We start from the raw sequence: 25,366 nt of genomic DNA, 5'->3' as shown, positions 1-25,366 counted from the left end.
TTATTTTCAGTTCCCTGCTTAGAAAGTGAAACTGCTGCTTTTGTTAATGGCTGTTGCTAATGACTGTTCTTGTATTTGCTACAAATATTACAGAAAAAATATCCAGGATATGGTATATTCCACTTTAGCAATCCTGGTATACTTTAAACTAGTTGTCCCAAAATCAGAACCTCTCCAAATGTATTTTCCTACCTATTCCAGAATTCTCTTCCAATTATGGCAACATTAGTTTTGAACAACAATTTTATGGGGATTTTGCAGGTATCGGGTCGAGAAGGAGAAATTAGATGACAATTACATATAGGGAAAGCGAAATCATTTAAAACTGTTCAGTGCTATGCTGTTCACTGAGATTCATGCTTCCTGTTCGGATAACAGTCCATATGTACCGAAGAACAATTTTCCATTTTTGCCATGAAAAAAAATGCCAAACCAAACATGATTATTCACACTTAGAATGGTCCCATTGAAATTTATGAAACAATATAGTCAGAATTGACAATGTGTGTTGTTGTTAGTGGTGAAGTCATGTCCGACCCATCGCAATGCCATGGACAACACTCCTCCAGCTCTTCCTGTCCTCTACAGTCCCCTGGAGTCCATTTAAGTTCATGCTGACTGCTTCAGTGACTCCATCCAGCCCTCTCATTCTCTATTGTCTATGCATCTTCAGGATCTGGTCTTCTAAAGAGCATTCAGGGTTGATCTCCTCTAGGAGTGACCGGTTTGATCGCCTTGCAGTCCAAGGAACTCACAGGAGTCTTCTCCAACACCATAGTTCAAAGGCCTCAATTCTTTGGTGCTCAGCCTTCCTTATGGTCCAACTTTCACAACCATACATTACAACTGGGAAAACCATAGCCTTGAGTGTACATACTTTTGTTGGTAGGGTAATGTCTCTGCTTTTTAGTATGCTGTCTAGACAATGTCTATTTCCCTCTAAATCCAAATAAATCCAAATATAATCCATTACATTCCCTTGAAATTTAACAACGAAAGACTGCCTTCTTAGAACAAATTAGGTACTGAGTATGCCAATCATAAGTTTATATCATGCAAATATAAACTTATTTTCTCCAATTCAAAAAGCAGAAGATTGTGTGTTTTGAACACAGAGCTGGAGTGATAAAATAGCAGATGCACTCAAGGAAATGCAATGTTTTGGATTTTTCCTCTACTTGATTAGTTACAAAGGCATGCAAGCAGTAACCTGCTTGACATGAAATGCTACAATTAGAAATCTACAAAGAATTCAAGGTTTGAATGCAAATACTTAAAAACTGAGTTAAAGGAGCAAGACGTTGACTGTCTATTGAAGTTAAACATCCATCCCTTTCTTTGCTATACATAAATAAGAAGGGGGAGGGAGGGGGAGGAGAAGAAAGCAAAGAGAACAGCAAACCAGCTCCTATTTTACTCCAGTTCCTCTTCATCACAACCAGCTGCATTGCAGGAATAGTCTGATAACTGACAATGTCTGGATTTAGCCTGAGCACTGATTTCCTTAGCTAAGGGTGAACGGTTAGACTCTCCCTGGGAATGAAGCTTATGTAACTGTTATCTTTGCACAAATCACATAGTCCTTTAAGAGCCATTTAAGTTATATAATTTTTTCTCTCTCTTGACAGCCATTTCCAAGAACAAATAGCCTATGCTGGGAAATACAGCATAGACCTTATTAGCCATGATAAAAGATTTCACCTTTCATTTGTACATGGCATCGTCCATTGAAAGAGAAATAGAGCACCAGCCTTTTGTTATAAAAAAGCTTTATGATTATAAAAAGCATAAAGCAGCAGACAAATAAACTGCCCCTGGCTTGAGGCTTCTTCAACACCTCTTTCTCTCATAAGTATCCGGTTTCTTCCTTTTGTAATTGCTCTCTACTGCTAGTACAGTCCCTGAGTAGTTAGCAAATTAGCAAACCCATACCTTCCATGACACTATGACATCTGCCACAGAAGTGTAATACCAAAATTTAATTTCTACGAAGAGAAATGAGAATGTTCATACTTCTAGCCATTAAATTATGGTATCCTCAGAACAAATCAGTCAATAGCTATGGAGGATTCAAATAAGACAGTCCTATGCAATTTAATTTCCTCTGTTTAGTTTCACACATCTGTTATTATTTGATAAAGGTCATTACCCCTCTCAATTCCGACTTATATGTCTCTGTATCATTTCTCCCTATCCCCTTGACCACAGTAAACATTTTTTCCATGTTTTGCACATTTCAAATGGCTTTGAAATATAATTAGGTTCAAACTTCAGAAATCACATTAAAAAAAACCTCAGGCCTACATCAGTGCAGAAACTTATATTAGATGTTAATAATTTTTTTACAAATACATTTAAAAAGCTAATCATGCAGGGCAGACATTTACATGACCTAAAGAACAAAATTCAAGCAATGTAAGCATAAGAACTTAGGAAAATATTGCCTTGAATAAAAAATCAGGGCTCATATCCGAATAAAAGGGAATGTTTGCACTGATGCTTATGCAAACCAATATTCATTAAGTTGGGATACTTGCCTATGGCCAAAGTCATTGTCTTGAGTTTTTCTCTGATCATTTTCACAACCATCCCTTTTTGAATGGGAGTAGAACGGCAGCATAGCACAGAGCGGCACCTTCTGGCTAATGAAAGAAATTTGTCTTCCAGGCCTTTGTCCAGAGCATAAGCTAGAGTCTTCCCATCAATGACCAAGCCCAGGTTGGGCTGGCTCAGCGATGATGACACAGAGAAGGGGGTAAACTCTCCTTTTGTTTTCCGAAGAAAGTTCTCTGTTGTTTCATTGTAAAATTTGGACTCTACACGATTCAAGTGTTGTTCCAGCATCGTAGTACACATTTCCTAGTGAGAAAAACAACAAAAACAATTAGGAAAGGAAAGTATACCGATGGCAATGACAGGATGGCTGCGGCACTCTTTTAAAATTATGATTTTATTTTGTTGATGACATTAATGCAGGAGTGAAATTCAGCAGGTTCTGACAGGTACTGGAGAACTAGTAGCAGAAATTTTGAGTAGTTCGGAGGACAGGCAAATACCAACTCCGGCTTGCCCCAGAGTAGGGTGGGAATGAAGATTTTGCAATATCCTACCCCCAGGAGTTGGGAGTGGATGGGGATTTTGCAGTATCCTTCCCCTGCCATGCCCACCAAGCCACGCCCACAGAACTGGTAGGGGGGGAAATTGAATTTCACCCCTGCATTAAAGCAATTTATAAATTAGAAGTAACTAATACAATTTCTGGCACAAAGAAAAGCAGAACTGCTCTTTTTTCCATTTAGTGGAAATTCTTAAATTGTTTCACAAGTGATATGTACAGTGTGTGTCTGTGTGTGACAGATTGATAGATGGCTAGATAGATGGATGTTGGGTTTTTCAAATGTGGGTTTGTCTTAGATCCGGGAGAAACTGACTGGCCTGAGATCACCCAGCTGGCTTTGTGCTTAGGTACACAAAGTATTTTAGGACTGCTTTTCCCAGTCCTAGGCATGCCAAACATGTTGGATAGCATGGCCATGTTAGATGTGCAAAGTGAAAATCATGACAAAATTTGATATAGGAATAGCAATAGCACTTAGACTTATATACAGCTTCACAGTGCTTTATAGCCCTTTCTAAGTGGTTTACAGAGCTAGCATATTGCCCTCAATAATCTGGATTTTACTGACTTTGGAAGGATGGAAGACTGAGTCAACCTTGCACTGCTGAGAATCAACCTGCCAAACTGCTGCCAGTCGGCAATCAGCAAAAGTAGCCTACATTCTAACTACTGTACCACCACGGCTCTTCATATACTTAGATGATACTTAGATGATACAGATATGATGGCCATTCTAGGAGTTTTAATAAAAACTCAGCACACTAATAGACACTGGTCACCCAGTTCACAGTTGTATAATACCAAATATATTGACTATATCTGAACTATATCTGCCTATCCTATCAAACTAACTATACTAATTAAACCTACCCAACCAGACACATTTTGCAGCCTAATGAATATTGGGCTGCTTTTCTCTCTTCTCATTTGTCTAAAGCAGGTTAGGAAGAAAAAAGAATGATATCAATTCTCTCTCTGATGTCATACAGTATATACTTGATGAGTATACAGCTGCAGCTGATTTGGTGAGTGCCAGGATAACAGCCTGGTTCGGCTAGATGGATAACTGTAGAGAGCCATGGAGATAGCCTTGAAGCAGGGTTGAAATCCAGTATGTTATAGCATTTTCTATAAAAGCGGTAGTGGAAATTTTGAATAGTTCAGAGAACCGGTAGTGGAAATTTTGAATAGTTTGGAGAACTGGCAAATACCACCCCTCGCTGGTCCCAGAGTGTGGTGGGAATGGAGATTTTGCAATATCTTTCCCCCAGGAGTGGAGATGGAATGGTGATTTTGCAGTATCTTTTCCCTGCTATGGCTACCAAGCAACGTCATGCGTACCAAGCCATGCCCACAGAACTGGTAGTAAAAATTTTTTGGATTTCACCACTGCCTTGAAGGAATATTCAGAAGCCATTACGGAACCCACAAAGGCAGAAGCATCCCTGAGAAAAGAGATATTATCAGGGGGAGGTTCAAGCTGGCTCCTTCCTCAAGCAGAGTTGCACTACAGGTAGATGTTGATTTATGACCACAGCTGAGTTTTGCCCAGCAAGACAATTGTTCAATGATTTTTGCCTCATATTACAACTTTATTGCCACAGTTATTAAGTGAATCACTGCAGCTGTTAATTTAGTAACATGGTTGTTAAATGGATCTGGCTCCCCTATTGACTTTACTTGTCAGAAAGTTGCAAAAGGGAATCACATGACCCTGGTACAGCGCAACTGCCCTAAAGACATGCCAGTTGCCAAGCATTTGATTTGGATCATGTGACCACGGAGATGCTGCAAGGATCATCAATGTAAAAAAAGTCACTTTTTCGATGCTATTGTAACTGTGCACTTTCACCAAATTATGGTTGTAACCTGTATTGTTAGTTTTTAAAAAAATCTCAATAAATTATGTGGCCTTGCTGTTGAGTTGATTTCTTCACCTGATCTATTTCAAAGAGCTAGCCATAACATACTGTATATTGCTTATGGTTCCCCAGATTGGAATTGGATGATAATGTACTAGATATTTAGAAGCTTAGAACTACGACGCCTAAAACACTATCTAAGTATTGCTCACAAAATCATATGCTGCAATGTCCTGCCTGTCCATGACTACTTCAGCTTCAACCGCAACAACACAAGAGCACGCAACAAATTCAAACTTAATATTAATCGCTCCAAGCTTGACTGTAAAAAATATGACTTTAGCAATCGAGTTGTCAAAGCGTGGAACTCATTACCAGACTCAATAGTGTCAACCCCTAACCCCCAACATTTCTCCCTTAGACTCTCCACGATTGACCTCTCCAGGTTCCTTAGAGGTCACTAAAGGGCGTACATAAGTGCACTAGCCTGCCTTTCGTCCCCTGTCCAATTGTCTCTCCTTATCTCATATATCATATATCTTTTCTTCCTTTCATATATCTTCTCTTCTACTTTTATATTTTTTCTTTATATATAATACTTCATGTCTATCCTCTTCCATATGTATTGTGTATTGTACAAAATAAATAAATAAATAAATAAATAAATAAATAAATAAATAAATAAAATGTCATCCTACCAGTGAATCGGCATTCAAAGTGATGATCTCTTCATCATGATCCAATAACTTGCAGGCATAAGCAATATTTATGGCAGTTTCTTGCTTATCTCCTGTTAGGACCCATATCTGAAGGCCAGCCTTGCGCAGATTAGTGATGGTTTCTGGAACCCCGTCCTGCAAACGGTCTTCAATGCCAGTTGCACCTGGGACATAAGCAAAAGAAAATAGAAAGCATGCTTCAAGCAGATGGTTTAAAAAGAAATATAAAATGCCAGTTGCACAAAAGGAAACCAATCATTTAAAATATAATGTAATTGTCATTGTTACTTACTATAGACAAAGGAGATGATTTTGCTGCAATTCTAGGGTTAATGGGCATAATGAAATCAGAAACATGTCATGCTAGTAATCACAATCTCGCAGAAAAAGTGCTTTATAAGACATATAAAGCAAAAGACATTAGATGAAAATTTTGGAAATTTGTCTGGCAACACAAATGGTTTACAGTGGAATCAATCTTCTCAGAGGATGTGGAAACTCTATTGATGAATTTTAAAGTGTTTTAAACTCATGTGTCCTGGGATGTTATGAATCATATGCATTATATATTGGGGAATTGGCATGGTGATACCGTAAGACGTGTAACATATGAGACATGAGTGGTACTAGACACATATCCTCCAGCTGTGTGGGACAGAACAGTTGATCAACCTGCCTCGTTGCAACACTTACACAGCCCAGCTTCTAATAAGTTTCTTACTTTTTTAAAGGCTGCTCTAGACCTAGTTAAATTAAGATGGCTTAATTTAAGCATCAGCCTGGCTTCATTAATTCAGCTGAGTGCAGCTACACCTTCATTGATCGAAGTTCGTAGTACAAAGTTATTTCAAATGTCATTTTCTTCTTCATTTTTTCTTGAATATTAGAATAGTGATGGCAAATCTTTTTTGGTTCATGTGCCAAAAGGGGGGCATAGGGGTTTACCCACACCCATAATTCCATGAGCCCCCCTGTGCTTGCATGTGTGAAACACCCCCTGATCTCGGCATGCGATGGCACAGCCGTTTTTCATTCTCCCTAGGTTTTCAGAGCCTTTCTAGCAGTCTGGAGAAGGTGAAACCAGCCTTCCTTATTTCTCCCCGTAGGCCCTCTAAGGGAGATGGCCTACTTGCCAACTTCTGGCTGAACCAGAAGGCCTGTTTTTTTGCTCTCTCCATGCTGCAGAGTCTTGTAGGAGCCTGGGGAGGGAGAAAACGGCCTTCCCCACTTCCCCGGAGGCCCTTTGGAGGCCAGAAATGGCCCATTTCAAGTTGGGACCTGAGCTTATGTGCCCACTTATATGCCTTCGAGTGCCACTTGTGGAATGTGTGCCACGGCGTTAGAAGGTTCTAATTGTTTGGTCCTCAATGAGAAATGATATTATTGACTTTAGTGATACAGGAGAGGGTATATAGGCAAATATTAATATATGGCTTAGATACCAAGATACCTAGCAGGTGAAGATTCGTCTCTATACGGCTGGCAGACTGGAACAGCAGCTCCTCACGGTTTTCAATTGATGCTTCTGCTTCAATATGACTTTTTAACCAGCAAGAATAGTCCTCATTGCTCAGCACCTTTGGGAAAAAGTAAAAGAAAAATGCAAACATTTACAGAACGTATAGATCTTAATCCAATCTAATGCAAACACTATCACCCATCTCCTAGCGTACTTTTGAATTGTAACCTTAAATCCCCTAACCTCCTGCAGCAGTTAAAAATAAAAGTACCCTGAAATATACACTTCAGGATTTTTTTTTTCTGAATCAAATGCTTTCCAGATGTCTTGGGCTTGATCTCCAAACATCCTTAAGCATTAGCCAAGCTATCTGGGATGCAGGGCAACAGTTTATATTAGGAAGCGGGAGAGGAGGGAGGCTTACTTTCTTTGCAATGCACAATGTCCTTAGACCATCAGCAGCATACAAGTTAAGAAACCTTTGAGTTTTGCTTCGGATTTTATTTTGATGCCTATTTCGGGCGTCATCTGGAAATAACAAAAGAACAGTTAAAATTAGTACTAATCCAGTAGTTTTAACATGACTATTCTCTTCCCTTTGGTTTTCAGAATTGCTAACTCCCATGAAGCTTCAGGTTTGTGTTATTCAAAAGAATTGTTTTAAATAGATGGCATAGCTTTTCTCTGAGATTTTCTATGACATTTTTATTATTTACCATTGAGCTGCTCAGATTAATGTAGAATTAGGAGGGCAATATATTTGCCAGTCAGCCAGCCAGGTAGATAGACAGACAGTGGCTTATATATACTGCCAAAGCATAGACAGTGAAGGCCTCACTAGTTGTGATTAATTGCAATAGCTGCCTTTTTGGAAATGGAATACAGTGGTACCTCTACCTAAGAACTCCTCTACTTAAGAACTTTTCTAGATAGAACCGGGCGTTCAATATTTTTTTGGCTCTTCTTAAGAACCATTTTCTACTTATGAACCCGAGCCCGGAAAAATTTCCTAGGAAATTTGAGAGTGGCACGAAGGCCTGGCCAGTTTCCTGACATTCCCCCTGGGTTTCTCTCTTTGGTGCAGTGTATGGGAGGCAGCCTAGTGCCGGTGTATGAGAGGTGTGTGCTCCTCCTTGCCACCTCAAAGTCCCTCTTTTTTTTTTAAGCCTTAAAGTTTTGGATTTTTTTGATTCCCCTCACCTCACCTTCTTCCTTTGGCAGCGACTGTCCTCCTCCTCCTCCCGCCCAAATTCTGAGCTTTTATTTCTTTCCTAATGGGTTTGCATGCATTATTTGCTTTTACATTGATTCCTATGGGAAAAATTGACAGCGCCGGACTTACCCGGCGGCAGGCTTTGCTGGAGGGACCGGGAGACATGGTCCCTCATGGCGGCCGCCATTTTGGATCCCGGGCGAAGTCTCGCGATGCGAGACTTCGCTCGGGAGATCAGGCCTGATTGGCCAGGCTCCTGATTGGTCTGGGCGGGGCCTGCTTGCCCTACATAAGGGCGAGCAGGCCCGGGGCTCTCCCTTTTCGCCCGGACTGCAGAGCCTCGAGCAGACACTTGGTAGTCTGCTCGCGGCAGCCATTTTGTGAGCAGCCTCGTGCGAGGCGCCATTTTGTGGCCTGTGGAGCAGCGAAAAGCCTTATTTCACAGCGGAGCCAGCATCGGCTGGGCTCCGCTCCGGTTTGGAGCCCCATTGTACTCCTGGGGGAGGTGGTGTGGGGTGCTGCCTGCTGGTGGCCTCGCGGGCCCGCAGGGGTTCCTTGGGGGGCTTGTCGGCCTTATTCATAAAAGGCCTGGTGGTGGGCCTTGCTGCCACCGTAGAGAGGGGTTGTGGTTTGGCCTCCTGGGGGGGTTGCACTTCGAAGGCCTCCTTCTTAGGGCAGGCCTTGCCTTGTGAGTGCAAGGTCCTTTGGGGGGGGTTTCACGCCCTCTTCCTTTATTTGAGCAACAAGTTGTAAGTTAGGGTTAATGGCCCCTAAAAAGCGGCCAGCTCAGGCCCTCCCGGCCCAACCAGTGGTGCGGCCTAGGAGGGCTGCCAGGCCGTCTGCCCGGGCTCGGGCTGCGGCAGATGGGCCCCCGGGGGTGGTCGCGGTGGTGGTGGTGGTGGTTTTTATGCCCACGGTCCCTCAACCAGAGGTTTCCCCTTCTCTTTCTTGGGCCAGGGTCCTGGAGCGGCTCGATGAACTGGAGCGGTGGCGGTCGAGTGCTGGCCCGGAGGGGCTTCCCATGACTGCTGCCGCAGCCTGGGGTGCCGACCCCGAAGAGGAGCCGGCCCAGGAAGGGCAAGTTGCCCACACCACGCAGCTGGCACACACCGTGCAGATGGCCCCGGCGGGGCAGATGGCCCAGTCGGGGCAATGGTCATCGTTGCAGGGACCAACAAGGATGGGTCCCCCGTGGATGGCTTCTACCCCTTACGGGGCAGGTGAGGTCGCACCACACGTAGGCACTTCACCGCTCCTTCCCGTGCAGGGTCCCGGGTTCATCCCGCCTGCATTGGGGAGTGGCACCAGCTTCATGGGGGCTGCTGCGGGCACCTGTGGACAGGTCTGGTCCCCGCCGGCCCCGCCAGTAGGGGCCCCGGGGGTATCTTTCCCACCTGGGGCGGGGGTGGGGGGTTGGATCCCTCCTCAGTCGGCCATTATGCCACCGCCCCCTTTTGTGTATCCATCGGGGCTTGGTGTGCTGGGATCGGGGGCCACCACGGTGTGGGACCCGTTCGCCAGCATCAAGCCTGGGGCCATCCCTTGTGGGTTGCCCACGACGCCTTTAGGTTACCATCTTCACCCGTCGGTGAAGGAGGCAATATGGCGGGGGGAGTATGTCGACCTTTTCTCCATTTTAAACAGGGAGGTCCCTAAACAGGACAAAGAGGTGGTACCTGGGGAGAAGGTTAAGAAAACAAAGGTCACAAAGTGTTTCAGCTCTTGGCTGTACGCTTTTCTGACCTTTGCGTCGGTTGTAATTCAGAGGCAGCCGGGAAGGGCCGCTGCCTTGCTGAAATATATCGACCTCATTGCGAGGGCCCACTTTGAATATGGGGGAACAATATGGAGGCATTACGATAAGGGGTTCAGGATGCGTATTGCCCATGACCCCTACTTGCCCTGGGATATGGTGGTTCCGGACCTTTGGTTCCAGGCCACGCATATGTCGGGGAAGGAGGGCTGCGATAGGACCGACAGCGGTCACTTTATGGAAGAGGAGCCCGTGACGCCCGCGCCGGCCAAGGCCGTGGCGGGCGTCGTCGGGAAAGGGGCCTCTTTGGTGTGCCACGAGTTCGCTGCAAAGGGGGCGTGTTTTTGTCCCATTTGCAGGTTTCGTCACGCCTGCGGGAGTTGTGGGGGGAACCATTCCACAGCCGTGTGCCCCCGCCCCAAGAAGGGGGCTGAAAAGAAGGGCGGGGGTCCCCCAAAGCCTCCCCCACCTGTTGGGGGAAAAGGGGCCCAGCCCAATTGATTTGCGAGTGCTTGAGGGTTGGTTGGGTGACTACCACCCTCGCCAGAGAGCGGACGCTCTCTGGCTAGGCTTCTCAGAGGGGTTTCGGATCCCTTACATGGGTGTTAGGAAGGCCTTCATGTCTGACAACCTTAGGTCGGTTGTTGGTCATGAAGACATTGTTAGGGAGAAGATTCGGAAGGAGGTGGCCGAGGGCAGGGTCCTCGGGCCCTTCCCGGAACCGCCCTTCCCGAATCTTCGTGTGTCTCCTTTAGGTGTGGTCCCCAAAAAGGCGAGTGGTGAATTTAGGTTGATTCACCATTTGTCTTTTCCAAAAGGGGAGTCAGTGAATGATTACATTCCTGACGAGCTGTGTTCAGTCCGGTATGCATCCTTTGATGCAGCCGTGACTATGGTTAGGAAGTGTGGGGTGGGAGCCCTTATGGGTAAATGCGACATTAAGTCGGCATTCCGGCTCCTCCCCATACACCCAGACGACTTTGAGCTGTTGGGCTTCCATTTCGAGGGGGGTTATTACGTGGACAGAGCCTTGCCCATGGGTTGCTCTGTCTCGTGCTCTCTTTTTGAGAGTTTTAGCACCTTTTTGGAGTGGGCGCTCAGGAGGCAAAGTGGTCTGGGTACGGTCGTTCACTACCTTGATGATTTCCTGTTGGCGGGGCCTGCGCATTCGGAGCAATGTTTTGCTCTGATGCGGGACTTCGAAGCCCTTTGTGCTCAATTAGGGGTGCCTTTAGCCTCTGAGAAGACCGAAGGCCCCGCCACCAGGATTACCTTTCTGGGTATTGAATTGGACTCAGAGGAGCAATCTTCTAGGTTGCCCCTAGAGAAGTTGGTCAAGATTAAAAGGAAGCTTGATGAGGTGCTGGGCTGCCGGAAGGTGACCCTACGGCAGCTTCAGGAATTGGCAGGCATTCTTAATTTTGCCTGTCGGGTAGTTGTTCCTGGTAGGGCTTTTTCCAGGAGGTTATACGACGCGATGAAGGGGCTCCGTTTGCCCCATCATCGTACCCGCCTCTGCGCTGGGGTCAGGGCTGACCTTGGCGTGTGGCGGGAATTTTTGGTCAGGTTTAATGGTTTGTCTTTCTGGAGGCACGAGCTTCTTTTGGAAGCTGAGTTGCAGCTCTGCTCTGATGCCGCGGGGACTTGTGGTTTCGGGGTGGTGTTAGGTGACCAGTGGTGCTGGTCGGCATGGCCTCCGGAATGGAGTGCCTCTTCGTTGGTCAAGGACCTGACGTTCTTGGAGCTCTTCCCCTTAATAGTGGCCTTAGAGCTTTGGGGGGAGCAGTTTAGGGACAAGACCGTGCACTTTTGGTGTGACAACCTAGCGGTTGTCCATGTGGTAAATGCCCTGTCCTCAAACAGCGACAGGGTCATGCGGCTTGTCCGCCATTTTGTGCACAGGTCCTTGTCTCTAAACGCATTGTTTTTGGCTACGCATGTCCCCGGGTTGGATAACGGGGTCGCTGATGCCTTGTCCCGTGGTCAGTTGTCCAGGTTTCGGACCCTGGCCCCGTGGGCCCGAGAGTTGCCAGAAGCGTTCCCCAGCCACCTCTGGAGTCTGGGGGGGATCCAGAGTGGTGGAGAGACGAGGCATCCCGGGCAATCTCCTTGTCTGTAGCGCCCGGCACCCTCAGGGCATACCAGCGTGCAGGTAAGGAGTTTGGGGAGTTCAGGCAGGGCAGGGGTTACCAGCTTAGTTGGCCTGTCCCTGTAGAGCACTTGGCCGAGTTTTGCGTCCAGCTTAGGCAGCGTGGCCTGTCAGTCAGGACGATCCGGTCCCGGTTAGCCGGCCTCGCCTTTCTGTCCAAGGTGGGGGGGTTTGCAGATCTTTCGGGTGACTTTCGCATCCGGAAGATGCTGGAAGGCTGGCTTAGGGAGCAAGCGGGGGCCCCTGGTGACACTCGTCAGGCTCTGACGGTGGAGCAGCTGTCTTTAATCAACGTGGTTTTGGGCAGTCTGTGTTCCTCATTGTACGAGGCCCGTCTTTTTAGGGCAGCGACTTGTGTCATGTTTTTTGGGGCCCTTAGGGTCAGCGAGGCCATGGCTTCCTCTCAGGCTGACACTTCGCTCCGAGCCTTCCAGTATGCTGATCTGGCCTTTAGACAAGGGGGGGGTGTCCCTTGTAGTAAGGCGGTCTAAGACAGATCAGCTGCACAGAGGGGTTACTATCCAACTTAGTGCGGCCACCGACCAGTCGGTGTGTCCAGTGGCCGCCCTACAGCTTTATTGTGGTATGCGGGGGTCAGGTCCGGGGTACCTGTTTAGACATGGGGACGGGACCCCTCTGACCCGTTTCCAATTTTGGGCGCTAGTATCCAGGGCAATGGCCCAGGTGGGCATGGATCCCTCCGGTTACGGAACGCATTCGTTCCGTATCGGCGCCGCCACTAGTGCGGCACTTTCTGGTTTCCCGGCCCATCGGATTTGGGAGATCGGCCGCTGGCGGTCAGCGGCATATTTGGGTTATGTTAGGCCCGCTGAGGATCCTAGGCAGGGCTTAGGCTAGGTAACCTCTCTGTGTGTGTGTGTCCTCTTGCAGGTCCCCAGGCTAACATGAAACCGACGGCGCTGCTGTGTGGCCACAGCATGATTTTTTGGGCGGGCCGCTCGGCAGCCAGGAGCGCCATCGGGACCCAGCTGTCCCTGGGGCAGTGGGTCAGGGTTGCCTGGATGGGCCGGAGAGGTATGCGGTGGGAGGGTCTCCTGCTGGCGTTGCTGGGTGGTCAGCATTCTGTGGCTGCGCCCGGCAGTATGGGGGGCGGCTCCTGGAGTCGTGCCCAAGTGGGTTTGGGTGGGCAGCGTCCTGTGGCCGCACCCAGGTGGCTGGTATTGCACTTAGGCGGCAATGACCTGTGCATACTGGGAGGCCTGGCGCTGATCATTCAGGCACGCGAAGACCTGCAAAGGCTTCGCGAGGTATGGCCCACCACGCAAGTGGTGTGGTCAGAAATATTACCTAGGCTTGTGTGGAGGGACGCCTCTTCCCTTAGGGCCATTCACCGGGCTAGGCGACGGGTGAATAGGGCTATGGGTAAAACAGTTAGGGAACTAGGTGGGGTGGTAGTGCCCCATCCCCTTATCACAATAGACCGGCCATTGCTTTACCGGGCCGATGGCGTTCACCTGTCTGAGCGGGGGAACGCCATTTTCTTACAGGACCTGCAGCGGTCTCTGCGTGAGCTGGCGCAGCTAGAGGGGGGAGTCGGGGGGCCAAGATAGAGATCTGACCCCCACTCCTGTGGCAGGTTAGGGGCGGAAAACTGGGGTGGTTTAGCAACCGCGCGTTCTCCCTTGGGCATCTTTGGGGATGATTGACAGGTTCTCCGCAAGCTCATGGAGGGAGTTTCTGCCTGAGCAGCTGGGGGGAACCTGTCTTTGGGTCCTGCACCTTTAATTCCCGGATTCGGGTTAGCCGGTGGGACCCCCCTCATGCACAGCATGGCAGGGTCGCAGGTGACGGCCTGGCCCTCACCTGGACTTGCATCGAGATACGCCCATGAGTTGCCCAGGAATGTTTTTTGGCATAACGTCATTTCCGCCCCGGAAGTAGTTGTTTGACCCTGCAGGTCCATTTCCGGGTCATAGTTGATTACGCTAATTTATGCAAAGTATTGAATAAATTATGCAAATTTATGTTAATAAAAATGACCCAATTTAAATCCAGCTCTTGTGTCCGTGTCGTTACTCCGTCTCTCCAGCAATGACAGCGCCGGACTTACCCGGCGGCAGGCTTTGCTGGAGGGACCGGGAGACACGGTCCCTCATGGCGGCCGCCATTTTGGATCCCGGGCGAAGTCTCGCGATGCGAGACTTCGCTCGGGAGATCAGGCCTGATTGGCCAGGCTCCTGATTGGTCCGGGCGGGGCCTGCTTGCCCTATATAAGGGTGAGCAGGCCCGGGGCTCTCCCTTTTCGCCCGGACTGCAGAGCCTCGAGCAGACACCCGCCCGCCCTCCACTATTTTGCAGTGTGCTTAGGGGTCGCCCTTAGGGGGCCGAATGGGAATTTTTTGCAGTTCTGCCTCTTAGCCGAGCTGTTTTTTCGCCCATTCCACACTGAGGTGATGGATGTGCGGTTAGGGGGTGCTTGCATTTATTAGGTTAATTGGCTTACCTTTGGTCATTTGGGTAGGCAGGTTAGGGGCGGAAAACTGGGGTGGTTTAGCAACCGCGCGTTCTCCCTTGGGCATCTTTGGGGATGATTGACAGGTTCTCCGCAAGCTCATGGAGGGAGTTTCTGCCTGAGCAGCTGGGGGGAACCTGTCTTTGGGTCCTGCACCTTTAATTCCCGGATTCGGGTTAGCCGGTGGGACCCCCCTCATGCACAGCATGGCAGGGTCGCAGGTGACGGCCTGGCCCTCACCTGGACTTGCATCGAGATACGCCCATGAGTTGCCCAGGAATGTTTTTTGGCATAACGTCATTTCCGCCCCGGAAGTATTTGTTTGACCCTGCAGGTCCATTTCCGGGTCATAGTTGATTATGCTAATTTATGCAAAGTATTGAATAAATTATGCAAATTTATGTTAATAAAAATGACCCAATTTAAATCCAGCTCTTGTGTCCGTGTCGTTACTCCGTCTCTCCAGCAATGCTTCTACTTATTAACTTTTCTACTTAAGAACCTGGTCATGGAATGAATTAAGTTCTTAAGTAGAGGTACCACTGTACTTACATTGAAAACCAGTTTAAAAACTCCAGGTGGGAAGCTTAGAGACTGTGAGTTGTAGACCTACCTTGAGAAGAAAGCTAGGTGAATAATTTTGGGACTGTCACTCTTTCTAAGCTCCACGAAAAAGGAAGTGGAAAATCACTTTTAAAATCTTGCCAAGAATATAGAAAGAACCTATACAGGTAATTGCTAGAAATCAGCCCTGACTTGACAGTACAGAACCCCCCCCCCCTTAATTATGTTTTTCTTTAAAAAATGGATTCTTTCTATCAAACAACAAAAGTAAAAGCCATTTAGTAAACTTTTAAAAACACCATCTAGTATAACACTGAATAGTTTTAAGTTCTATGACAGCTAAAATATTAAGTGTTGATATGATGAATGCACAGGGGGTGCCTAATAAATCTTTCCAAAATTCCTTCATGATAAGCTTTAATTATTGAGCTGTTTTGCACTAGCAAAACTCTCATGGTCACAAAAACAAGCATCTAGGCAGATGTTTTTACACAGAATACAAATATCTTCATCAGAAAAGTTTACTTTAACTACATTTCTTAATCCTGTAACTTTCTTCTAGTTTGGTTTCTAAAAGGCAAAAAAGCTTCATGCTTCTTCCTTTGGCATTTCGTTACAGAAAATTTTTGAAGTAATTTTCTCCAGCTTTTCCAGAAATATTAAAATAATTATGGCAAGATATTTGCAGTGAAACAAACATCTGACAAAAATATGAAAATTTTTACACATACCACGCAAATGTGTGATAGGAAACAATCCAACCTGACTACCAAATCTAAAAAGTTTGTTTTTATTTCAGTGTCTTGTTTCATTAGCAGCACAAACGCCCATAGAATATATTTTATTCATTAATACTATTTGCAAATACTATTAATTGTAAAATCGCAAAAGAGGCTATCATGTTTCCCATAGCTGCCTACAACAGTGAAAGCTGTAAAAGCTAGACAGGAGGAAAACTGACCGATTCAAACTGTTGTGTTGGAGAAGGCTCCTGCGCATTCCACAGCAGCAAAAATGACAAACATGCAAATACTGCAGCATATAAAACCAGATATATCACTGGAAGGCAAAACCCACAAAATTCTGCCATACCTATTTTAGCCATGTCATGCAATCAAATTCTCTTATACTTGGAATGGCAATAATAAAAAAGAAACCATACAAGACTGGAATACGTGAAGAGAGCTAGTCCATAGAACTGTCCATAATTAAATGAAGATGCCGAGAAGAAGCTGACAGCAAAAGTAGCAGCAGCGGGGGTGACACGGGCGCACTTGTGTGTGTGTCTCCCTCCTCAAGGAATGTGAAAGGAGGCACACACTGCACCTCTGAGGAAAAGAGGAAGTACTGGCAATTTACATTAAGAGCGCCGAGAAGAAGCTGAGAGCAAAAGTAGTGGAAGTGGGGATGATAGAGGGTGTATGTGTGTCCCCTTCTGCAAGGACTTGGAAGTAGACACCGCATCTCTGAGAAAAAGGGGAGGTGGTAAAGTCCTGGCTAACATCCGGGAGGGGAACACGGAGGGACACGTCACATGACCCTGTCACCCTCACTGCTGCTAGTTTTGCTTTTGGAGTCCCGAACCAGAGCGGGAAAGCATGCACGGGAGCGAGAGGATGTGAAGTTGGCCGCTGGGGGGCAAGCGCCTTGGCTTCCCCTCTTTATTTATTTTATTTTATTACTTAGATTTGTATGCCGCCCCTCTCCGAAGACTCGGGGCGGCTCACAACATGTAAAAACAAATCATAAGCAATCAGACAAATTTAAAATATTTAAATATTTAAAAAACCCATATACTAACAGTCATACACACAGACATACCATGCATAAATTAAACGTGCCCAGGGGGAGATGTTTCAGTTCCCCCATGCCTGACGGCAAAGGTGGGTTTTAAGGAGTTTACGGAAGGCAGGAAGAGTAGGGGCAGTTCTAATCTCCGGGGGGAGTTGGTTCCAGAGGGCCGGGGCCGCCACAGAGAAGGCTCTTCCCCTGGGGCCCGCCAACCGACATTGTTTAGTTGACGGGACCCGGAGAAGGCCCACTCTGTGGGACCTAATCGGTCGCTGGGATTCGTGCGGCAGGAGGCGGTCTCGGAGATATTCTGGTCCAATGCCATGAAGGGCTTTAAAGGTCATAACCAACACTTTGAATTGTGACCGGTTGTCCTGATCTGAGCTGGTGCATTTCTTTACTTGGGCAGCCCCGATGACCACAGAATCAAAAAACTGAGGAGGATTTGGCAAAAAAACCCCAAAACACCTATCCCAAAACAAAAGCCAGGCTTGTAGCTACAGTTTGGAGCCATGCCTTTTCCAGTCTGTGTTGCTCAGCAGGCGGGCAGGCTCAGCAGGCAGGCTTTTATTTTGTTAGCCCAAGGGGGCAGAGGTACATAGGAAATCACCATCTCTGGAGCATCAGTCATGTGACTGAGTGGCTGTGGCCAACTCGATGTCACTTATAGCAAGGCGCTGCCCCATCTTGCCGCGATATTGAGTTGGTCATGCCCACTCAGTCACATCATTCCCACCAAGCAAACTACGCCCACAGAACCAGCAGTAAAAAATGTAACACCCACCACTGCAGAGTATATATGTATTCTGTCTCACAGTATGTTCGTATGTCTTCGACATACTTTTCAGAGAAAAAATTCAGTGTTGGTTCAATTAGGTAACTATATGCTGATAATAAACTGATTCCTTTATTTTAATTACCTAATTTGCCTATTTGTGGTTGTTGAAGTCAGATCACTTTTATTCTATATTTAACACATTACAAGGCTATAGATACTAATCTTGATATTTGCCAGGTGATTGTTTTTTTTAAAAAAAAATCAATTTGAATAAAATTAATGTGAAGTGGACGTGCTACAAAACAAGTGCAAATTTTGTATGAAATAATGCCTCACTGCCCCAATTTTGTAGAAAATAAATATGTTATCCAACAATGGAAAATTTGATTGTAAAAACATTGAAACTGAAAAAAATGACACAACTGACCAGAATAAAAACAGCATTATTAAAAGGCTGCAAAACTTTATGGATATTTTGTTTTAAAAAAAGAGAAATGATGATTTATGAATTTAATGATTGAAAAGAAGAGAATTAAATAATGGGTTAAAGGAATTTCTGGAGTAATTAAGAGGAAGGAAATAGAAAATTATTATATGTCATAATCCTTCCTTCCTTCCTTCCTTCCTTCCTTCCTTCCTTTTTTCCTTCCTTTTTTCCTCCCTCCCTCCCTCCCATCCCATCCTTCTTTCATCTTTCTCTTTTCTCTATTTTTCTTTGGATTTTACTTTTATTGTATGTAAATTATTAATAAATATAAATAAATAACAATAAAGAAAATTAACATGGTGGGTATAGAAACAGTCCAGCCGAAAATCTCATTAGCATGATTTCAGGTAAATAGTACTTTGTGATTGGCTATGCCATATCAGTTGGCATTTTGTGACATTCAAACATCTCTTTACCCCAGAATCTCTGTTTATCTCTAGAATAATCTTGTGCAGGCATTCAAAAATGAAAATTAAAAGGAGCTTCCTAATATCTGGAAGAGAAGTAAGGACTATCTCCTTATATTACCACACAAGTGGATTCCACCATTAACTTTTCCATATTGTACTGAAAGAATAAAGCATGCATTTAGGTACATTTTCCTTGTAATTAAGAGCCCTGCCTTATCAGTTTAGGAAGGTCAGAGTAAGGGCAAGCTAAAATACTGGAAGACGTTATGCTAGCTTCAGTAGGCCAGTAAAAATATATGCCCACACACATTCTTTAGATGTCTGTGTACAGTACATCTAAGAGTAGCGTTTAAACCAAATGAAAAATGAATCCTGGATATGATCCAAAATTCAATTTTCAAAACCTTTCTCAAGAGTTCTCAACATGCAATTAGGAGATTCTTAACACAATGACATATTTGAAGATTCTAATAATTCTTCCTAATACTAACAAGAAAGGAGAAGTCTATTATGCCTTACTGTATCACATGAACAAACTAGTTCCAAGGAGGGTTTATCATAAGTAAATAGCAAAAATCTACTTGTTTAAGTTCAGTTAAAGCTGGCTTTGAATGTTAGAAATAATTAAGTTATTTCTATCAGTAGCCTTGTTATAGTATCCATTTCAAGAACTCAACATGTACAAAGAACAATACCACACATCAAGATTTCCGCTGTTTCTCTCCAACCCCCTGGAACAGAAATACGACTGCCAAATGCAATCTGTGTGCTAACTTTATTAGGCTTCCCATTTATGAGAAGCAGGGCAGTTGGCATGGCTTCCTTTTTATATCAGGTTTAAACTTTCCACGCTTTCAGGTGAATGTCCAACAGATTTAAGAGTCATGATCAACATTAAAAGCATGGTAATCTTTGTATGGAAGATGTTGTCTGAATTAACTAGTGTAAAATATATAGCCACAAAATGAAAGAAGACTCAGGAGCTACAATGAAAAATGTATAGCGCCCCCAGAATTAAAATATACTAATAAAACATATTGAGTGCATGGAGAGGTGGATGACTGTAGGGGTTGGCTGAAACATGTATTTTGATGCAAATGTCACCGTTTTGTGATATGTACCATATTTTCTGGAGTATAAGACACACCTTTTTCCTCCCTAAAAGAAGCTGAAAATTTGGGTGTGTCTTATACTCTGAATGTAGTTTTTTTTTAAGCTTCCCCCCCAGCCCCTACTAAGTGCTAACAGTCTTTCCAGCTCTCACCTTGCAGGCTCTTTCATTGTTACTCTCTGCTAAGAATGTTTTCCAAGCCCTAAGTTTTTGCTGATTCTTTTCATTGGTCTAACTTGCTCCCAATAAGTTTCTTTCCAGCCCTAACCAGGTGCTAACAATGTTCCCTGCTCTTACCCACTTTCAAGCTCTTTCATTGTTACTTTCTGCAAATAATGTTTTCCAAACCTTGTCTTTGCAGGGGGGTTTTCATTGCTCTACTTACTCTAAATGATTTTTTCCAGTCCTAATCAGGTGCTAATGATGTTCCCAGCTCTTACTGGCTTGCAAGCTCTTTCATTGTTACTTTCTCCAAATAAGGTTTTTTAAAAGCCCTAACCAGAGGATAATGTGCTGAAGCTGACCAGACTAAGGACGCTAGCCAGATGAATTTTGCAGATTTTTTCCCTCTATTTTCCTCCCCCAAAACTAGGGTGCGTCTTATACTCCGGTGCTTCTTATATTCTGAAAACTATGATATGTTGTGCAAGTATGTAGGGGAAAACATGCATTGCAATATTATACTGCACATTTTTTTCTTTTGGGGAAACATTTAATTTTGATCGGCATAGGAAAATGCATATAGTAAAATCCACTTTCTTTTTTACTTCCCATTGGATGTTTCTTCTGAAGAGCTCATAAAAGAAACCGCAATTAGTGTAATTTCTGAACATTTACAAAGCTCTCCACCTCCCCAATTCCACCAGCACTATGGCAGGACGAGTCATTTTTAAATTATTGTATATTTTACTCTAAAAATAGTTTACCTGATGAACAGGGCAGGAGGAGGTCCATGATTGCAGAATCTGCTCCTTTAGTGTAAACATTTATTTCATTTGTAAGAGGATGTCTGACAACCACTGACATTCTTTTCCGGATGGAGTCAAAGCCCAGGATATGTAGGACTTCAAAGGTGAGTCTTCCCAGGTGAGGTAGCTCGATTGACACCTGGTCAGGCAGCCTGCCAACTAAAGCACACTCATATGCCTTGGATGCATAGACAAGAGCAGCTTCATCAGGGCTCTCGGCTTCATAGCGCAGTTCTCCCTCTTCCTCCCCAGTTTCTGAGGTCCAGGTGGCTTGTTGGGAACTGTAACCATTGTTATTCAGCTGGGAAGAGTTGGAGAACTTTTCTAGTTTTAATAAAGTGCATTCTGCAGATCCTGGAGAAAGAACACCTGAGCTAATCCGTTGGCTTGATTTGCTGGTTGCCAGGCTTGAAGAGCTACTACTGTTTGATCCAGAGGTCAGTCGGCTGGGGGTGAATCTCCGAATAAAATCTTCAATTGTCTTTACTGGAGACTTCATTTCAAATCTGATTCTGACCTTCAAGAAAAAAAAAACCAATAAGTGGCATGAGATATTTTTTGTTTCTTTGTTTATGGTTGTGCTTCACATTTGACCTGTTGTTTTTAAACAGAGTGAGCAGAAAAAATGAGAAACAATTCAGAGTCTATAACATATCAGGATTTAAAAGCAAAATAACAATAGCTTGCCTATCCAATTTTGGGTTTATTTTCCTTCCTTTCTTAGTGTTTTTGCCTTAAATGAGATAGAAGCCTGAATGGGGAACTTACGTGGAATAAGAAGCAAGATAAAACCATACCATATGTTCCCTTTCACACACATACCAAGCGACAATTGCAATAAATAAGGTTACAATACACTACTCCAAACAGCTATAATTTATTCAACACCTGATGCTCATCTATCAAATGATGCCAAGCACAAACTATTTTATGTCAGATGTGAACCCAACAACAGAGTGAATGTTTACAAATATTTTCTTCAGTTCAGAGAAGACGATTAACAGTTCATAATTGGGGAACTGGAATAGAACAAAGATTGTTAGCCAGAATAAATCCCCAAAATCCAGAGTAACACATAGAAACATAGAAGACTGACGGCAGAAAAAGACCTCATGATCCATCTAGTCTGTCCTTATACTATTTCCTGTATTTTTATCTTAGGATGGATATATGTTTATCCCAGGCATGTTTAAATTCAGTTACTGTGGATTTATCAACCACGTCTGCTGGAAGTTTGTTCCAAGGATCTACTACTCTTTCAGTAAAATAATATTTTCTCATGTTGCTTTTGATCTTTCCCCCAACTAACTTCAGATTGTGTCCCCTTGTTCTTGTGTTCACTTTCCTATTAAAAACACTTCCCTCCTGGACCTTATTTAACCCTTTAACATAGGTCCAGGAGGGAAGTGTTTTTAATAGGAAAGTGAACAGAAGAACAAGGGGACATAATCTGAAGTTAGTTGGGGAAAAGATCAAAAGCAACATGAGAAAATATTATTTTACTGAAAGAGTAGTAGATCCTTGGAACAAACTTCCTTGGAACAAACACATACTGATGTAGCTTATATACTGGTATTCAAAGAGAATTTTCAAATATAATCTTGTGTGTGTAAAATAAATGGAGAATAACTTCTACGTCTAATTTTCCTTCACTGGTTGACATTTAGTAGATCAACAGCTAAATCAGATCAATAAGAAGAAAAATTATGTAACTGGTTATTATTTCCCTAATATGTCCTTTGGAATTCATGTTCTTGGGTCCAAATATATACTTACATTTCTAAAAACCTTCTTCTTGCAAAAAGATTAATAAAACAAAATAAAACAAACCAAACACAAAACAATAACGAAGCAAGAGCTTTTATCAGGATGTATAGCAACAGTAGGGAATTCATAATTCTGTTGTGATTATAGTACAAAGATTAATTGCTCCCTATATCAGTATTTCTGTATCTTTCCTTGCTCTGTTTGCTTTGGATTTGTTTGGAGCCTTTCATGGATTGTACTTTTACATTTATAATAAAATGGATTGCAAATAAAATATATCTCTCTCCTGCCTATATAAAATTCTCCTTGGAAATAACAACACCAGGAAAAACATTTGCTTCAAATATCTCTGGTTTTGAGCATTACAACTTAAAAAGAATATCAACAAAATGAAATGCATTGAAAAGAGGGTAATTAATATGATTGATGCTAGGAAACATAATTCTAAAAGGAAGAATTGAGGCAACATGGAAGCTCCCTTCAAAGGACCATTGTAGATAATTTCCTCACTATTGTTCCAGGACTTAGAAATTGAATCTATGCTTTTAAAAATGTAAAAATATATTCAAAAGAGTTTTCCTAACATCTATGCTTTTAAAAATGTAAAAATATATCCATTCCATCGAAGAATACAAATTATTTGACAGTGGAACAAACAATGTCTGGAGATAGGCATTCTTTTGGATTGACTGAGGATTTTAAATAGATGTACAATTATCTTTATGGTTTGTAAGTCACTCAGAGTTGCCTTATCAGAGACAGTGGTAACATATAACTAACTGATTGCCTATCAAGATGGTGGTAGTAGATTTTCTGCATCCACAGCATGCCATGAGAAAGTTCTCCCACAGAGAAAACAGGATAGCAAATCCTCTTGGAAAAAAAGGGAAGGAAACTGGAACTTTTTTCCTGTGGGGAGAGGTGGGGAAAGGTGGGCCAGGCAATTTGTTATATAGGGCAGGAAAGAGAAAAAAATAAAAATAATTTTTTTTTCTATCTTTGAAACTTGCTCATTCATGGGGATATTTTTAAATGGCTTATTTACTTCTCTTCAGTAGTAATTAATTATCAGAATTTTTGTAAACTTGTCTAATTGACTCTAATCCTGCCAGTTGGGTGAAGGTTGATAGGCTGAACTCAATGATTTCTGAAATCCTTTAAACTCGTATGCTTTGAACTTAAAGCCTGAGTAGGTTAGTATGGGGATAGACTGCTACCTAAGCGGCAAATCTCCCCTCTCCACATCTCTGAAATAATCCAATGGAATGGCAAAGCCAATATGATTGGTTCCAGCTACGTCACGGGAGTTATCAGAAGATGGCTGTACACAGTCACGAACTGCTTCCAGGACTCTGGCTCTGGATTTTGCCTCAAGGTTTACTCCTGAAGCCTTTTCTAATTATGGATATAGCCACAAGGCAGTGGAGGTTTGCAGTCAGAGTTTCCCTTCTCCTACCTAGAGGATGTTTTTGCCACTTTAACTGCCAAATAAGCCAACAGTAAAGAACCCAACCAAAAAGTCTCTAACCAACACTCCACCAACACTGACAGAGCAAGCCACTAGAATATAAACTAAGAGCAAACTCCACACTTTACTAGCACTGAAGATGTTATCTACAAAAAAACAACCAAGCTTGGAGAGCACCAAGGACTCCTCATAATAATAAGTTCAACAGCAGGTCTAACTTACCTTTTGTCGAGGTTGATTTGGAGATGTAACCACCACTGTATTGCAGATTGTCAAAGCTATGAAAAAGTCAAAGATGTCTGAAAGTTCAGGGGACAGTTGGGATAATGGTTGATCGTGATTTTGCAGGTACTTTGCACATTCTTTTACTTTTTGTAGCAAATTAGGATCAGGCATGATATCTTTTTCCTGGAATAAAAAATGGTGGCAGAGTGAACAATTTGCATATTGCTGGTTGTCTGCTATACCTCCCCAAATCTCAAGAATATGCTTGTTTTAAAAATGGGCTCTAACTTCAATAATCCCATTTGTCTTTGAGCAAATCCTTTCTTTCTCATCCAGAGGATGTTGTGACCCAATTTCTGTCTTAACAATTAAGGTTTGTTGGATTTTTTTGGTTGTCCATTGAAAGGATACATTTTTATATGAGTAGAAAATCAATTTTAAGCAATGTAAGAACTACTCTTATAATTTCACTTCTATGAAACAAACTGTAATATTTATTCATTGGAAGTCTGTTCCAATGCAATTGACTATATAGGCATGCAACTTACTATAACATTGCTTATAAACTAAACCGTTCCTGTTGTGCATCGTGTCATATTGACAGTGGTGTGTGTGTTTATGCATTAATTCATTTATTAATTAAATTTGTTTGCCGCCCATCTCACTCCAAGCCAACTCTGGACAGCTTTCAACATCAAGGATTAGAAAAAGATTTTTTTAAAAAAAAACTTAAATAGTGTACTTTGGTGAAGGATCTGAGAATGTTTAATTTACAAAACAGATTATTAAAAAGGTATGATAGTCTTCAAATATCTGATGGACTGTCATACATAAAAAGAAAAGCATTTATTCTCTATTGCCCAGAAGACAGGACTAGCTAGAATCAATGGCTTAAAATGACAAAGAAAGATGTTCAATTTGGACTGCCACATACATAACATGGTGAATTCTTTATTAAAGGTCTTGAAACAGACTCTGGATAGAATAGATGGATTCCAAGAGTCTATGATATTTGATTGAAATAAATTGATTTGACATAAGAACACAAAAA

General features: G+C 43.6%; 1 protein-coding gene across 1 annotated transcript in view; it reads right to left on the bottom strand.

Moving 5' to 3' along the window:
* Positions 1–25,366, bottom strand: part of ATP10A (ATPase phospholipid transporting 10A (putative)) — a 208,385-nt gene that overhangs the window by 29,317 nt on the left and 153,702 nt on the right. Inside the window, exons 9-14 of the mRNA XM_070750946.1 lie at positions 24,313–24,498; positions 20,814–21,372; positions 7,583–7,686; positions 7,150–7,276; positions 5,679–5,863; positions 2,538–2,859 (exon numbers count right to left, since the gene is read on the bottom strand). Of these exons, the coding sequence (XP_070607047.1) occupies positions 2,538–2,859; positions 5,679–5,863; positions 7,150–7,276; positions 7,583–7,686; positions 20,814–21,372; positions 24,313–24,498 (1,483 nt within the window). The remainder of the gene's footprint in view (positions 1–2,537; positions 2,860–5,678; positions 5,864–7,149; positions 7,277–7,582; positions 7,687–20,813; positions 21,373–24,312; positions 24,499–25,366) is intronic.

This window comes from Erythrolamprus reginae, chromosome 4 (assembly GCF_031021105.1).
Source record: "Erythrolamprus reginae isolate rEryReg1 chromosome 4, rEryReg1.hap1, whole genome shotgun sequence".
In the NCBI taxonomy this organism is placed as follows: domain Eukaryota; kingdom Metazoa; phylum Chordata; class Lepidosauria; order Squamata; family Dipsadidae; genus Erythrolamprus; species Erythrolamprus reginae.
The sequence above is the reverse complement of the archived record's forward strand: the minus strand, read 5'-3'. Positions and strand labels throughout refer to the sequence as shown.